This window comes from Nothobranchius furzeri, chromosome 5, assembly GCF_043380555.1.
Source record: "Nothobranchius furzeri strain GRZ-AD chromosome 5, NfurGRZ-RIMD1, whole genome shotgun sequence".
Classification (NCBI taxonomy): Eukaryota; Metazoa; Chordata; class Actinopteri; order Cyprinodontiformes; family Nothobranchiidae; genus Nothobranchius; species Nothobranchius furzeri.
Window position 1 is genome coordinate 82,557,786 of NC_091745.1, and position 14,787 is coordinate 82,572,572.

A 14,787-nucleotide genomic window follows, 5' to 3' on the forward strand; every position below is an offset into this window, starting at 1 on the left:
CAAAGTTCTCTGCAAGTTTATTAAAGTCACTCATCAAAGATTTTTTTTTTGCATCTGTTCTGTTTTTTATGTCTTTTTTAACTAAAATTATATATTGCAACAGATGTTTTTATTTAAATAAAATCCATTTAAATGGATTTTTTTGTGTCCAGTAATGTTTGCATGCAGAGATGAGAAGTGGTTAGCGTTGATGGTGAGAGGGTGGGCGGAGGAGAGTCAGCGCCATAGCACAATGAGCGAGCGAGGTCCTTTCCTTGATGAACTAATCAGACAACATAGCAAACTTAATTCAAGCAAAGAAAGGACCACATTTAAAACTGGTGAAGCTGAAAACTCTCCACAGCTGACTGATCTCTCATCACATCCGCTGAGCTGGTTCCAACTATTCTCCACAGGTAAACATGAGGAAAACTTTTGTTTGTGATGAATCAATCATCATTACCATTCACATCGGGAGTCTGAGGAATGCTGGTGAGGGTCAGTTGATGCTGGAGAACTTCAACTGTGTGTTCAAAGACAACTTCAAGATTTTTGCCATCAGAGGGAAGCCAAAACCTCTCGGAGTGAGTAGAAATGTATCTCTGCAGACATAAAGAGCAAAGATGAATTTCTAAATAAGCTGTGAAATAAACTCATATTAGTGCTAGATGACAGCTGGTTTCTGTAACTCCTGCTCCAGTTCATGGTGCTGTTTCCTCCATATCAGGCAGCTCAAGCCATGGCTGGTGTGTTTCTCCTCGCTCTGGGCTTGATTAGCGACAGCCCTGTCAGCAAGAGCTACACTGTTCCGAGTGTATTGGTAAAATCTGCTTTAAAATAAGTATTTGTGTTATTTAAAAATACCCAGAATCATTGAAAATAAATGAGGTGTTCTGGTTTTATCAGTTTGTCCTCTGTGGCATGCTGTCCTACGCTGCAGGAAGACATCCAAACATGCATGTGGTAAGTGATGTTTGTGCATTTTTACAGGTTTAAGTTTCTTTATTTCATTGATTGACTGTGATGGATTATTTGTAATGATGTGGTTGTTCTGTATTTAGAGGTGATGATGGTTTGGCCAAGCAGCACTCTGATGCATGCTCTGCTGCCACAGTCTAACTGAAGCTTGTTTGTTGGCTCCACTTCTCAGACTAAGCTGTCATTCTCTCTGAACATCATCAGCTTCTTCTGGTCCCTCGTGGCGTTTTCGCTCCACTTGATATGGTTCCGTTCTGTCCAGCATATCCCGGTATTTTACAAAACATCACCCTTTATTGAGGAAAAAGCTGTTTTAAAATTGCACAGCAGACTTTATTTGTTGTTGTTGTGAACTCTGAGTTTTCCTTTTCTCTTTAGTTAAACGATGGACTAACAGGGCTAATGCTATTTCTCCTGGTTGGTGAAAGCATCATAGCTCTGTTCTTAATCTTCTGGCTGAGTAAAGCTGTATGCAGGGATCATTTCAACTCTTTGGTACGTCATCCTCTTCATGCATATTGATAATTCATGAGTAAATCATCAACATAATCCATATAATAACAGTTCATTTTGCTCTGCAGCCCATCATAATGCTAAAACAGGATGAATGAATGTGAAAATCGCTTTCCGTAGGAAGACGGGATGACTTATCTGCATGTTTCACTGCTGTAACATTACATATATTTCTGTATAGTTAAATGTTTAGAGTTTATTTTTAAAGAGCAAATTGCAGGTTCAAATTTCTTATATAAAATGCTGTCCAAAAATACTATTTAAAAAGCTTATTGTGGATATTTGGTTTTAAAATACATAACAGCAGAGTTTTCTAGTAGAACCGGGCCATTCTCAGCAGCTTGTTTCTAAATGTGAACCTCTGACGTAACCAAAGGGAGTTAGACGCTCGGTGCTGCCTCAGCTCGGTGTGGAGAGTGGGTAGCTTTAGGGTAGAGAGGTCATGTGATCCAGTCAGTGTGTGTGTTTACTAGTGTTGGGTTGTGTTCATGTTGATAAACTAGTGTGTGAAGGCTGTACCAACTCCAGCCTGTCTGGACATCGAGTCCACGGGTTTCCAGACAAGAGAAACAACGCCTCTATCTCCGTGCCTGAGTTTGCGTTTCTGCACCTGAAAAGACAGACTTCTGTAGCCCACATCGGTCGGTACCGGGACAGGGAGGTCCGCGCAGGGCTCCGGAGACCCGAGGCGGGGTTTAAAAAAACCAATGCGATTTCTGGAACTCAGATCACCGTCAGAACCAGGTCAGAACCGACCACCAGAAGAGACGTGCGGCTCAGCAGGCCAGTCGAGCTGGATTCTGGGTATGATCCAGCTCACAGAAGCCCGCATGAGCTCCAGAACCAGATCACAGATGTGTCTCTGTCCTCTGGGGCGAGCAGCAAACTCATAACTTTATGGTTTTAGTCCATCATGAGTATAACTGTAAACATCTAAAGTTTTCTCTGTGCTAACAGGACTCCCTCACATGACATCACTTGGTTTGGCCAAAAAAAATACCTCTCTCACAAAAATAACCCATAAAGCCTAAATAATTTATGTATGTCTAAAAAAATGTTTAAACCGAGTTTCTATTATGTTTCCCTAAACAATGGTTCATGGGAGTCTCTAACCTGCAATTTGCTCTTTAAGAAATCTCCTACAAATCAGCTGCTTGTTAATTTCATCCTAGAAATGCTGTTGAACTTCCTCAGGTTTGCAGTTTAGATTCTTTGTTAAAAAACTTTTTATTTCTTCCAACACAGTTGGAGATGCAAACCGTTTAAAGAAAATTTCATTTTTGTAAAAGGAAGCGACTCGAGGCTTCTCTAGAGGTGCGGTGTGAGTATTAAACATAAAACCAACCTCATTTTATTTTCATTTCAAAGATTTTGACAGTATTACATTTTAGCAATATTTTCACAATTTTTTGCATCCTTTCAAATTAAAGTGTTTAATGTTTCTTAAGCAAGATTTTATTTTTTTTTTTGCTTATTCTTATTGTGTTTCTCATCTTGTAAATTTTGACAGATAACTATATTAAATAATTTTCTACATTTTGTGTTTAATTGAGCAAACATATTTTAATGATGTAAGACTTTTTTGTAAATATGCAAAATTTGTTGATTTGGTTTTATTCTTTGACTCAGACCAATTTGTTAAATGTCATACCATATTTTACTTTCATTAAACTTTGGCTACTCTACAAAATGTGACAAAACAAAATAAATATTTTTTTATTTTAGACAAGCAAAAAAATATATCTTTTGTATTTCCCTCCATGTTGAATCATGGACACAAGGCGTTCTTTGTCAACTGGCCTTAATGACACGTTTGTGCGATCAACCATGCCGTGAGAACTGTACAAATTAACACAAAAAACAATCAGTTTCATAATATAAATACATTCTTATGAAGAATAAACAAACATTAAGGAACATAAAAGTTCTTATTAACTCCAAAAACTGGCTTCATAACATACTATTGCAAAACAATAATGTTTATCAATACTAATTATCATTTCCATTTAACATGTTATCAGCATAAAACGTCAGAAAACAGCATAAAAAACAGAAACCTTCATACCTCATTGGTCGTATAAACTCAGAGGGGTTAAGAAAGGTTAAATCCTACAGTAAAACTTTTAATTCTGGATGAAAATGGTTCTCTTTGTTTTAATGCGCCTTAACACACAAACATATTAATAAGAACGTTGCCCTCTGCTGACTGAAATGAACCATATTTTTCTTAAACATAAATTATTCTTTCAACCATGCCTTTGCACAACCATGTCAGATTAAAATAGAATTGTATAACTGTCTCTGATGGCTACGGTGGCCCTGAAGTGCAAACCACAAACACAAATCACTAAACGCACAACAAATTGAAAAGCGCAAAAACAAAAAATAAACTGGAAAAGGTAGGTACCAATGCTGCAACAACAGGCATCACTGATTGGATGATGGATCCGTTGGCCTTTTGAAGCAAAAGTTGATCTGCCGAACGTGGTTATGTGAAAGAGCAGTCAGCGGGTGTGTGCGAATTCACAGGCAGGATGCTTACGAGTACGGGTCCTCGCCGGTCTAGCAAGGCCGGGTCATTGCCAGACCGCTAAGACCGGAACCCAGCGGCTCTGAATTCGGACAGTCTAGCCTTCACCTCTACGGTGACCCGTAGGTCCCGTCACAGCCGTGGCGGCAGCTACACGCAAAGGAAAAATGCTAAAGCTAGCGAAAATGGAGCAGGAATATTAAGGAGCTACAGCAGCTTCACGTCCATCAGCAGCGTTTGTTCACAACCGTTTTCAGGTAAAGTAACTTTGTTTACTCTAGAAGCTTTCAGGACTTACATGTTAACTTTAGATGGTTTCATGTATGTTTTAAGCTACAGAATGAACTTGTTAAACACACACAACACATTACTACAGAATATTATCATGTAGGTAATTAATATAAACCAAATGCTTTATAAATGTTGAATGCAGTAGGATGTTTTCTAATGTAAATTGGACCATAGAACTTATTTTGCATCAAATGAGGGTGAAACGTTTTAAAAAACAGGCTTTTTAATAAAATAGCATGTTTTCAATGTGCATTTGTTTATTCAACTTAAGCCTAATAATGATTAGATCTGTCTTAAAAATGTAAATTCTCTGTAGTTTTTAATTTAACTATTCCCTGCTGCTTTTCTTTAAAACTGAACAGAACCAGTGTACTGCAGGTTATGTTTTGTTTCACATTTTTCTATAAAAAAACAAACTCTTATTTAATCTATTACAGGTCAGCATGCACTGTGCTGCACATCTGCCTCTGTGCTGGTGAAGTTGTGGGTCTGGAGGATGAGCCTGAGGAAGATGTGAGTGGAGGAGGTCAGTGGTGCTCTGTCCAGGAGGAGGTACCAGCAGACCACCACTACTGTTAACAGGCAAGTCATTCACAGAGACGTAACAGCCGTCGTCTGAGCCAGCCCAGCGGTCCCTGTAGATGGACGATGGAGTGGACAGTGAGAGGAAGCGTCCCAAAGCTCTCTGCAGACCGTCCTGTATTATGTTCCTCTGACCAGAAACGTCCAGCCACGGGTCTGCTCCAGCCCTCCATCCACGTCTGGATCCTCCTGCAGCAGATCCAGCTGCTCTGTTAAAGACTTCCTGCTCACTCAGTTTAAATAAATGATCCAGGAAGAGTCACTCAGGTTAATCCTGCTTTAACCGTACATAACTGGTCCATACTGGTTTTGATCTGTAAATAAGTGTAACGTATTGTAAATAATCTTGTCTCCTTACCATCTTTTCATTTTCTGTTCATGTAACATGTTCAAAAACATCTGTAATAATAAAACTGGTGATAAAATAAATGACCAGAAAGAGTTATCAGTTAGTATTTGTTTTAATAAATGTGTTCAAATATCAAACAGCTAAATAACATTAACATGATGACAGTAGAAGGCCTCTCTCCCAGGATGACAACCAGGTAAAGCCTCTCCTGACCCTGGACACCTGCAGTCCTACAGAGAAAATCAGAGACCACAGGTGACAAAAAGGCAATAAACACATTTTTACATTTATCCACATGAGAAGATAAAAATTATATTCTTCACACAAACACATTTTACTTCATTAAAATGTGTCAGCTGTGTAAATCCCTGAATGTAAAACTACTTTTCACAGAAGAACTTCTGTGGTTGTGTGTAAACAGCTTCACTCTTCACCTCTAAGCTTAATAAAAACGCTTCTTTGCTCCTTTGTCCTTAAAACAAATGACAAGTTTAATTCGCCACACACACATGCACACGCACACACACACTTAGGGCTGGGCGATATGGCAAAAATAGAATATCACGATTTTTCCAATATTTTATCACGATTTCGATTTTATCACGATTTTTTTATCCATGAATAGCATAACTTCAATTGCGTATTAAAGAAGAGAAACATTGAATAAATAAACATTTATTCATATTAGGGATAATCAGCACAGTGCTAACACACTTATATTTTAAACTCACACCAGAGATGATAAAAGCTCTGAGAGAAACAATTACAAAAATCAGTTTTTCTCGTTTTTCTAGTAACTTAACATAAACTAAAATCGTAACATATTTAAAGTGCAAACATGTCAATTGCAAACGTATTGTGAAAACATTAACTTGTTCAAAATACTATGTAGCTCCCAGTTGCTCATGTAGTGGATAGTTAAGCTCAAATACGGCTCTGATGTGCGGCTGGACCAGAGATCGCTTGTGGTAGCAAAAAACTGCGCATTCTGAATATTTTCTGCAACAAGTCTCTAAATAAAGTAAAATTTTCCAGTGCAGATTGGAGACAACCCATAGAAGCACTGATTTGATCTCATTTCAGAGAAAAATAGAACAGGTTAGATGCACCTAATAAATAAAATTACTAACAAACTCAGGAATCTTTCTTTGCTTCCCTGTTCTGGTGCTGAAAATATCACTAATGTGGATCAAAGGAGGTACACAGGTGAATGCACCTCTTATTATTTGGAGACTACATTTACTGCAGCTGGCAGAGATTGTTTCTATTGATACACGGAGTTTACAGAATCATTTTAACCCTTTGATGCATAATGGTCACTACAGTGGACAGGTACTCAAAATTGTTATTTCTTTATTTTTGCTATTAAGCACAGCTGTTGAAGACTTTACTGCATTTGAGCCCCTCCATTTGGACTTCAGTAAGTCAAGCCACCATATTTCATGTTCAGAATGCACGCTGTCCACTGAGGTAGACATGTAATAAATTATTTGTAAATTAACAAAATGTTACAAAAAATATTTGTTGAAATTTGTTTCATTCACACCTAAAGATGAATGAAAAAAATTGTTTAAAAAATCTTGGTTGAAGATTTCATAATTCATGCATCAGAGGGTTAAATGTTAATAGGGGAAGACTGCAGGAGGGAGCGGTAAAATACAGGGGTCCCTAACAAAAACAAGAAACTTTACGCGTCTGATGAAACCCGCTGGTTTTCCATCAGGCAGTCACGGGGCAGCTCCATCGACCGAGCTCAGTCGGTACCGACACCGGCTCGGCAGAGGGTGAACGAGCCGAGGCGACGTCGTGCTCTGCTTAAGAAGCGGTGTTATTTTCCTGCTTCAGAAGAAGCGTCCAACGTGTTTTTACGCTTTCTCCGAGACATGTCACGTCACTAAGTTGTTAGCGCTGCGCGCTAAGGAAACCATGCGTTCCTCTTCGGAAAGAAAACCTCGCTGTCGCTCAGCCGCGGCGAAGCCATGTTTGTTCACACACAGGTGAAGGTGAAAACAAGCGGGGCACTAATATATTACTATGACTCACTCTGATTGGTTAAGGGTCAAACAAAGGCGTGTCATTCGCCTGGGGTAAGTTCCCTTTTCATTCAGAGGCAGAAATGCAACAGCAGAGCTGTGAATCGTGATAAAACGGTCTCTCAAAAATGACAGACCGTCAGATGTGTAGCTCGTAAAACGGTCTAAAATCGTCATATCGCCCAGCCCTACACACACTGTCACTATCCGCCCCTACCTTCGTGACTGTGTCTCTCTCCTGCCCTGATTAGCCCTTATTGTTCTCACCTGCCCCTCGTTAACCTGCCCATGTGTTCCTGATTTCCCTGTGTATTCATACCTCCCTCCTTGTACCAGTCTTTGTCAGATCATTGTATGTGCATGTGCTTGTTTTGTCCTGTCGCTCCCGTTCCGCCATTAAAACCATTTTTATATTTCATCCGTGCCTGCTCTCCTGCCTCCTGAACTCTCCACCACACATGGTCTACCATCTCCACTCCGCCCAACATGACACTACACACACACACACACACACACACACACACACACACACACACACACACACACACACACACACACACACACACACACACACACACACACACACACACACACACACACACACGAGAATAACTTGGACCTGCAAAACAAACTCATTCTGGGTGATTTCTGCCTAAAATGTAATTTTAAAAACAAATATACAAACGAAAAATGTCTTTAAACTGAACCGCTTTAAGCTTTTTAGGTTTCTACAGCATTTATAATGCATTTGGTTTATATTAATTACCTACATGATAATACTCTGTAGTAATGTGTTGTGTATGTTTAACAAGTTCATTCTGTAGCTTAAAACATACATGAAACCATCTAAAGTTAACATGTAAGTCCTGAAAGCTTCTAGAATAAACAAAACTACTTTACCTGAAAACGGTTGTGAACAAACGCTGCTGATGGACGTGAAGCTGCTGTAGCTATTTAATATTCCTGCTCCATTTTCGCTAGCTTTAGCATTTTTCCTTTGCGTGTAGCTGCCGCCACGGCTGTGACGGGACCTACGGGTCACCGTAGAGGTGAAGGCTAGACTGTCCGAATTCAGAGCCGCTGGGTTCCGGTCTTAGCGGTCTGGCAATGACCCGGCCTTGCTAGACCGGCGAGGACCCGTACTCGTAAGCATCCTGCCTGTGGATTCGCACACACCCGCTGACTGCTCTTTCACATAACCACGTTCGGCAGATCAACTTTTGCTTCAAAAGGCCAACGGATCCATCATCCAATCAGTGATGCCTGTTGTTGCAGCATTGGTACCTACCTTTTCCAGTTTGTTTTTTGTTTTTGTGGTTTTCAATTTGGTTTTGCGTTTAGTGATTTGTTTTTGCGCTTTTCAATTTGTTGTTGCTTTAAGTTATTTGTTTTTGTGGTTTGCACTTCAGGGCCACCGTAGATGGCAGCTATACTCCCACCAAATCATTGGGGATATCTAACCAAAGTTTAATTTAACACAAAACATAAACTATATATAAAGTTATTCTAACACCTGTACCCAGAGGCGGTTTTACCATTAGGCATAAATCGGCGGCTGCCTGGGGCCCCCTTGTGTTGGGGGGCCCCCTAGCCCTGACCGCTGGCACCCCTCTGTTAATGCCACAATATTCTTATTACCAACCTGTCGCTGCAGACGGGATTGGACATGCGCACTTCTCATTACCATAATTCCTGAACCGTTCAAGATATCATTAAAATTCCAAAAGTGCTGAAAAGATAAAAAATAGGGCTTTCCGTGCTTTACAATACATTACGGTAGCCACCAGGATTCCCTGTCTTGAGCGCAACGAATCACAACACAGATTCAGAGACGTGCGAGTTTGTCATCTAAAATGCTCCGTTTTATAACTTTTGAATGGCTGATCAGATTCAAATAATTCCAACGGTTCCTAAAAGTACATAAAAGCAGCTTTCCAACGATCTACAGCATGAAGCAATCAGAATTAGAGAAAATATCGCTACGAGGGGAAATCCTGCTGTACAGCCTGATTGAAACGGTGCGCAGCGCTGCGGTGAAAGCGGATAACCTATAAAATGACATGTTGAGGACGCAAACTCAATACATCTCTTTTATTGTGAGGTAATAATTTCTCCGAGTTTTGCGGTTGCGGGCGGGAGTAGACATGCACGCTGCAGGTGCGGGCGGGAGTGTAACACACACGTTGCAGTTGCAGGCGGTAATGGTCAGAAATTCAGCTGGAGCGGGCAGGAGCGGGATGAAGAAAACAGTCCCACGCAGGGCTCTACTGCTGCGTTTAAGTGTTTTAATTTTTTTAATGATTTTGATTAAAAATAAAGGCGCCCGGCCCGTGTCCGAGGTAATTGCACAGTCGTTGGCCGGAAGCCCGCCCCTCGGGCCGTCGGGCCGGGCCGGGCCGACCCGAGGGCCTAGCGCTTCAGTGCAGGGCTCTAATCGACGCTCTGGGACGGTGCGTCATCATCGTGTCCCTGATCGTCGTCTCCTGACGCGCTGGAGCGTCCCGATTCGTCATATATTGAGGCTTGGTCACAAGCGTCATATTTTGATGCTTTGGGGTTTTTCTGCACAAACGATTTAAGTTTGAATTATCCCATTGTGTCTTTTGCGATTGTCCTGAAGAATAATTAGATCATTTATTTTTATGTGTCCCGTTTCATTTCAATTTTGGAGTGATATTAAAGACTGGTTGTCTGTTAAAATAGCTAACATTCCCAAGCTCAACATTACCCATGTTTTATATTGCTTTAACAATCTGGGAAAAAAAGTATCCGACGCTGCGAGTATTGTTTTTTTGCTCGCCAAATACCATATCCATTGTTGTAAGTAGAGAAATGCTGCCCCTTGTTTTGATCATTTTTTGAAGGAATTTCAACTTTACTACTCGTCATTGAGACTTCTTAAATCTGAACGTGATCAAAAATTTGTTCTAACATGTATATGTTTCATGTACTTTGAACTGAATCTCATATGCCTTTAGCCTTGCATTTTATTTAATTAAATTTGTGAATGCCCCTTATTCTGTTCCCCTATGCTGTTATCTTGTTCTTTTGCACAGTGTTTCTGTACCTCTATGAGGTGTTTGTACTTGATTTTGATCAATATAAATAAATAAATAAAACGATAAGGAATTGTCGGAAAAAAGACGAAAGTACTTTAGGTCACGTGACTTCCAGGTTCAATATCCTAAAAATGATTAAACATTTGATCCAGTTTGAATGAAGAAAAAAAAAAACCTTGATTTTGAAGCTCTTTCCATTATGGGGGGGGGGGGGGGGGAGAACTAGGTCACATGACTTACGGGTTCACCTCCTGTGAATGTGACGTAATTTCCGGCAGCGCTACCTTCACCATTTTGCTGCAGCCAGGTACTCTTGCTGGATTCGGACGATTCGGGTACAGCCATGGAGGTGACGTAATTTCTGGCAAGTAGTGGACCTCCATGCGACGTCTTGTTGCAGCTGTGTGCCTCTCCCACTTCTAGCTGGCGAAGATTGCCCCTTTTAAACAGCCCTTGTGGAGCTCTGCTTTCCCTTTCGGATTGTCGTTTTCCTTCTGTCCTCTCCCAGCTGCAGTCATGTGACTTCATATGTTTATATATGTATATGTTTCGTTCCTGTTCAAGGTACTTGTTTTGGATCACTCCCTTTGGCTTTGTGGAGCTGCCGCCTGCCTGCGTCCCGGAGCGATGGCCTCCGTGTATAGCGGATCACACACCTTGAGCAAGGATGATGTGAATTACAGAATGCATTTCAGGATGATTAACGAACAGCAGGTTGAAGATATCACCATAGAGTTTTTCTACAAACCTCACACCATCACTCTGCTGACGTGCACGGTGCTCAGTTTGATGTATTTCGCGTTTACAAGGTGAGACCGGTTGAGACGTTAGCGCTAATGTTAGCTAAGCTAGGCTAACACCAGTGATGCTTAGACCGCCTGGACCCGAAGTTAGCCAGTATTTACATACACTTATCATCGGTATTGGCACATATAAACTTTAACTATGTCATGTAATGTTAGTTGTATAGTATACGCTCCAAATATTATTACTAAAATTAAGCAATTTGAGTAAGTCAAGTATTTATAATCAATCATAAACTAAATCAAAACCTTTTATACCAAATATATATTAATTACATCATAATTAGCAGAATCATATAGGGAGCCTAAGTCTCCTCCCTTTCCGGTTGGCTCATGGGTTCCTGGAAGAACGATAAAAATGAATGCAAGTCAACGGGGCTGAAAACGCTATTTTCTAATCCGCTGGCCCTGGATTGCACTTGTGTTGTACTGCAATTTAAATGAAAAGTAGTGATCGGTGTTTCAGCCACGCCAGTCACGTACTTTGAGATTTATCAGCTTGTAAAAGTTCGTAATTTGCATGATTACGCACCAGAAGCATGTTGTTCGATGACGTCACTTTCGTGAAGCGCATTTGTAGTCCTGGACTTATTTTCACACAAAACCTAAAATACCGTTTCCCTCAGTTCGAAAATAAGCGCGTTCTTGGTATCAAAATGTGTCTCCAGGCACTTGCATTCATTTTTTCGTTCTTCAGGGGACCCATGGTCCGTAAGTAGATGGGCTTGACGAGGCTCCCTATAGGGAGTCACGCCCAGCTACCTCTGGACCATGGGTCCCCTGAAAAATGAATGCAAGTCAGTGGGGCTAAAAACGCTATTTTCTAATGCCGCTTGTTTTGTGCCATGGATTTCACATATGTCTGTCTTTTAAAGACATTCTGATGCCACAAAGGCAGTTTTTTTCTAACTGTAGCAAACGTTTGGTTTTGTGTGAAAATACATCCAGGACTACAAATTCGTCTCACTAAACTGACATCATCGAACCAGACACAGAGAAAAGAAGAGGGAAAATGGCTGTAACTTCAGCGAAATTTGAATCCTCTTTTCAGGATGGAAGATCCAACATAAACCTGGTTATGTGGTAAATGGCAGCTAAGCTGGGGGAGAGGAGATTCTGTGGTGACGTCAGATATGCGACGTATCAACGTCTGATTTGTAGTTACAGAATTTAGAGGAACTAAATCTGCACACTTCAATCTGCGATATTTTTGTGGGGACTGGGGAGCATGATATTTTTATAGATATTTGAGTGAATGCTTATCTAATGGTTACAAAATAGTTGAATATTTGTTTTCCACCCTGTGGTTACAGAGATGATGGAGATCAAGATAGTAATGTTTGGGTGGGGCTCATTCTGGTCATCTCCTTCTTCCTAGTCATCAGTGTTTTGGCGTTTCCTAATGGTAAGTAACTTCACTATAATGGGAAATAACGTTAAAGTACAATTAGTCGTCATCACACCGGTGAAATTACATCTCCGCATTTGACTCATCCCCGTGGGGAGTGGTGAGTTGCGACTGTGGCTGAGCTCGGGAACTATTTGGTTGTTCGACCCCCCCAATCCACCTCCTTAAAACTGAGAGTCAAGCAGGGAGGCATCGGGCTCCATATTTAAAGTTTTTGGTATGACCCGACCGGGAATCGAACCCCAACCTATCAGTCCCAGGGCAGCACTCGTACCACAGGGCCACTGAAAATACATAACAGCAAGTGTTTTATAGCAATGTGTCTGGCAGGTGCAGTGACGAAGCAGGTTAACGCGGGCACCAGACAGTATGGGATACATCCGATAAGTCCGAATGTCTCTGAGTGAAACTGGTGACTGAGGCAGGCGTTTTAGACAAGTGTGTTGTTATAGGTAACGTTCATAAATGACCCGCTCTTAGACAGCACCTTTCATAGTCCGTGACTCCAAAGCACTTCACAGCGCTTCTTTCATCCATGGAAACACATTCAGATGCTGATGGTGGTGAGCTACAACGTAGCTACAGCTGCCCTGGGGCACATGGACAGAGGTGAGGCTGCTGAGCACAAGTACCACCGTTCCCTCCGACCACCATCAGCAGGCAAGGAGGGGGAAGTGCCTTGCCCGAGGACACAACAGTAGAAGTCCCTGCAGGGAGCTGGGATTGATCCTGCTAGTGGCAACCCTTCGAGGACTACCTCTTGAGCTACTGTATGATGCAAACAAGCAATTCGATAATTGTGTGCTTGTGGGAAACCTTAGCTTAACTGGTTTTAGCAACAACAACAACAACATCAAGAATGATTGAAGGCTATAGTAGCATAATTATCACTGAAGCTGAAATATGACCTCGTCAAATCCAGGATGTTAGCAGGTCAGGGCTGTTTGGTTGTCATGTGGGATCTGTTGAAAAGGAAATACAAGGTTAATTAAAGCTGCAAGCAGCGTCGTTCGGCCCTCGCAGCTCCGCGCCGCTCCGGCCTGGCCGGCAGCCCGGGGCACCAGGCTACGTCTGCGAAACAGAAACGTCGACCACCCCGACACCAGAAACTGCTAACGGCCACCTTGTCCGCACCTCACACTGACTCAGCATCCCCTTTGAGCCCACCATTATATTTTACGTCTCACCACTAGGGAATCCTCTATCTTTACCACACTGGTGGTGTGATGGCAGTGACCACCTTTAATGCTATTCTGACCATGTCTTTTAAAGTTATCGAAGGATAACGTTATCTAGGGGGCGATGTGACCAACTACAGAAAAGTCCCATTGAGGTCAGCTTTGGTGACATTATATAACATTCACCAACCGTTTGTGCCTCATTGGCTAAAGGGCATGATTGTTCATTGCCATGTTCAGTCTCGGGCAAATCGGAGGCCGTTTGTGGAAGTTACAGTCAAATGTAAGGTCATGGCGTCACACCAGCATTCACCATGGCATCAAAGCGCCTCCCTTTCTGGAAAGCTATCAGATCTGAATGGTCATTACAACATCATGAAGACAGTGTATGACCTTAGTGTCATGTTCACTAAATTAGAGGGGACAAATATGGGCATTTCACCATAAAACAATAGACTTCCTGTTGTCAGGGGGCGGGGCTTAGGTGATGTCAGCTGTCCACATTGTCGTTGTCTTGAGATGTGGTCAGTGATCAAACAGACAAAGTTTGAAATAGATCTGATCATGCACTTGGGAGTTAAGTCATGTAATGTAATGGCGAAAGGTTAAAGTTTGATGCTTAGCCACGCCCACACCTTTCAACTTTTGAAAAATCCGACGGTTGAATTTTTCCCTCTATGTCTTAAGAGTATATAGCAGAAGTTTGAAGGAGATTGGTGAAAAGGACGATGGAGCATCACTGTCCAAACAATGTGTGCGAAAACCACTAAATCGAGTATTTGGACCAAAATGGCCGACTTCCTGTGCAACTTTGCACTTGGCTCCAAGAGACTTTTTTGTAGGTCCTGAGACACCACATTAGTGTACCAAATTTCGTAATCCTCAGTCAAAGCATGGCTTGGGGCTGACAGTTTTAATGGCTCTAGGGGGCGCTATTTAAGAAAATAGGCCAGGCCCACAAATTTCAGCTGTCTATTTCTCTTGGGGGTCACACTAGGATCACTCACCAGAAGTTCCGTAGCGATATCACGATAACTGAAGAAATGAGAGGCAAACGTATTTCCATGGCGTGATGGCGATTTTC

At 41.6% G+C, this 14,787-nt stretch overlaps 2 protein-coding genes across 5 annotated transcripts in view; both read left to right on the forward strand.

Annotated features, from left to right (window-relative positions):
* The first annotated feature begins 195 nt into the window (after nucleotides 1-195).
* LOC129164480 (membrane-spanning 4-domains subfamily A member 3) lies at nucleotides 196-2,925 on the forward strand. Its single transcript, XM_054744860.2, has 6 exons — nucleotides 196-563; nucleotides 707-799; nucleotides 886-942; nucleotides 1,130-1,228; nucleotides 1,336-1,452; nucleotides 1,539-2,925. The coding sequence occupies exons 1-6, from the start codon at nucleotides 402-404 to the stop codon at nucleotides 1,566-1,568; spliced, it is 558 nt and encodes a 185-aa protein (XP_054600835.2). The 5' UTR covers nucleotides 196-401; the 3' UTR covers nucleotides 1,569-2,925.
* Nucleotides 2,926-10,560: 7,635 nt separating this feature from the next.
* ptdss1a (phosphatidylserine synthase 1a) overlaps nucleotides 10,561-14,787 on the forward strand; it is a 28,896-nt gene continuing 24,669 nt past the window's right edge. For 2 of the 4 annotated variants that reach the window (XM_070551286.1, XM_070551288.1), the window contains exons 1-2: nucleotides 10,629-11,123; nucleotides 12,431-12,522. In XM_070551286.1, the coding sequence (XP_070407387.1) occupies nucleotides 10,843-11,123; nucleotides 12,431-12,522 (373 nt within the window). In that variant the 5' untranslated portion in view covers nucleotides 10,629-10,842. Of the gene's footprint in view, nucleotides 11,124-12,430; nucleotides 12,523-14,787 lie in introns of all 4 variants that reach the window. The other 2 variants (XM_070551289.1, XM_070551287.1) reach the window with 2 other exon arrangements.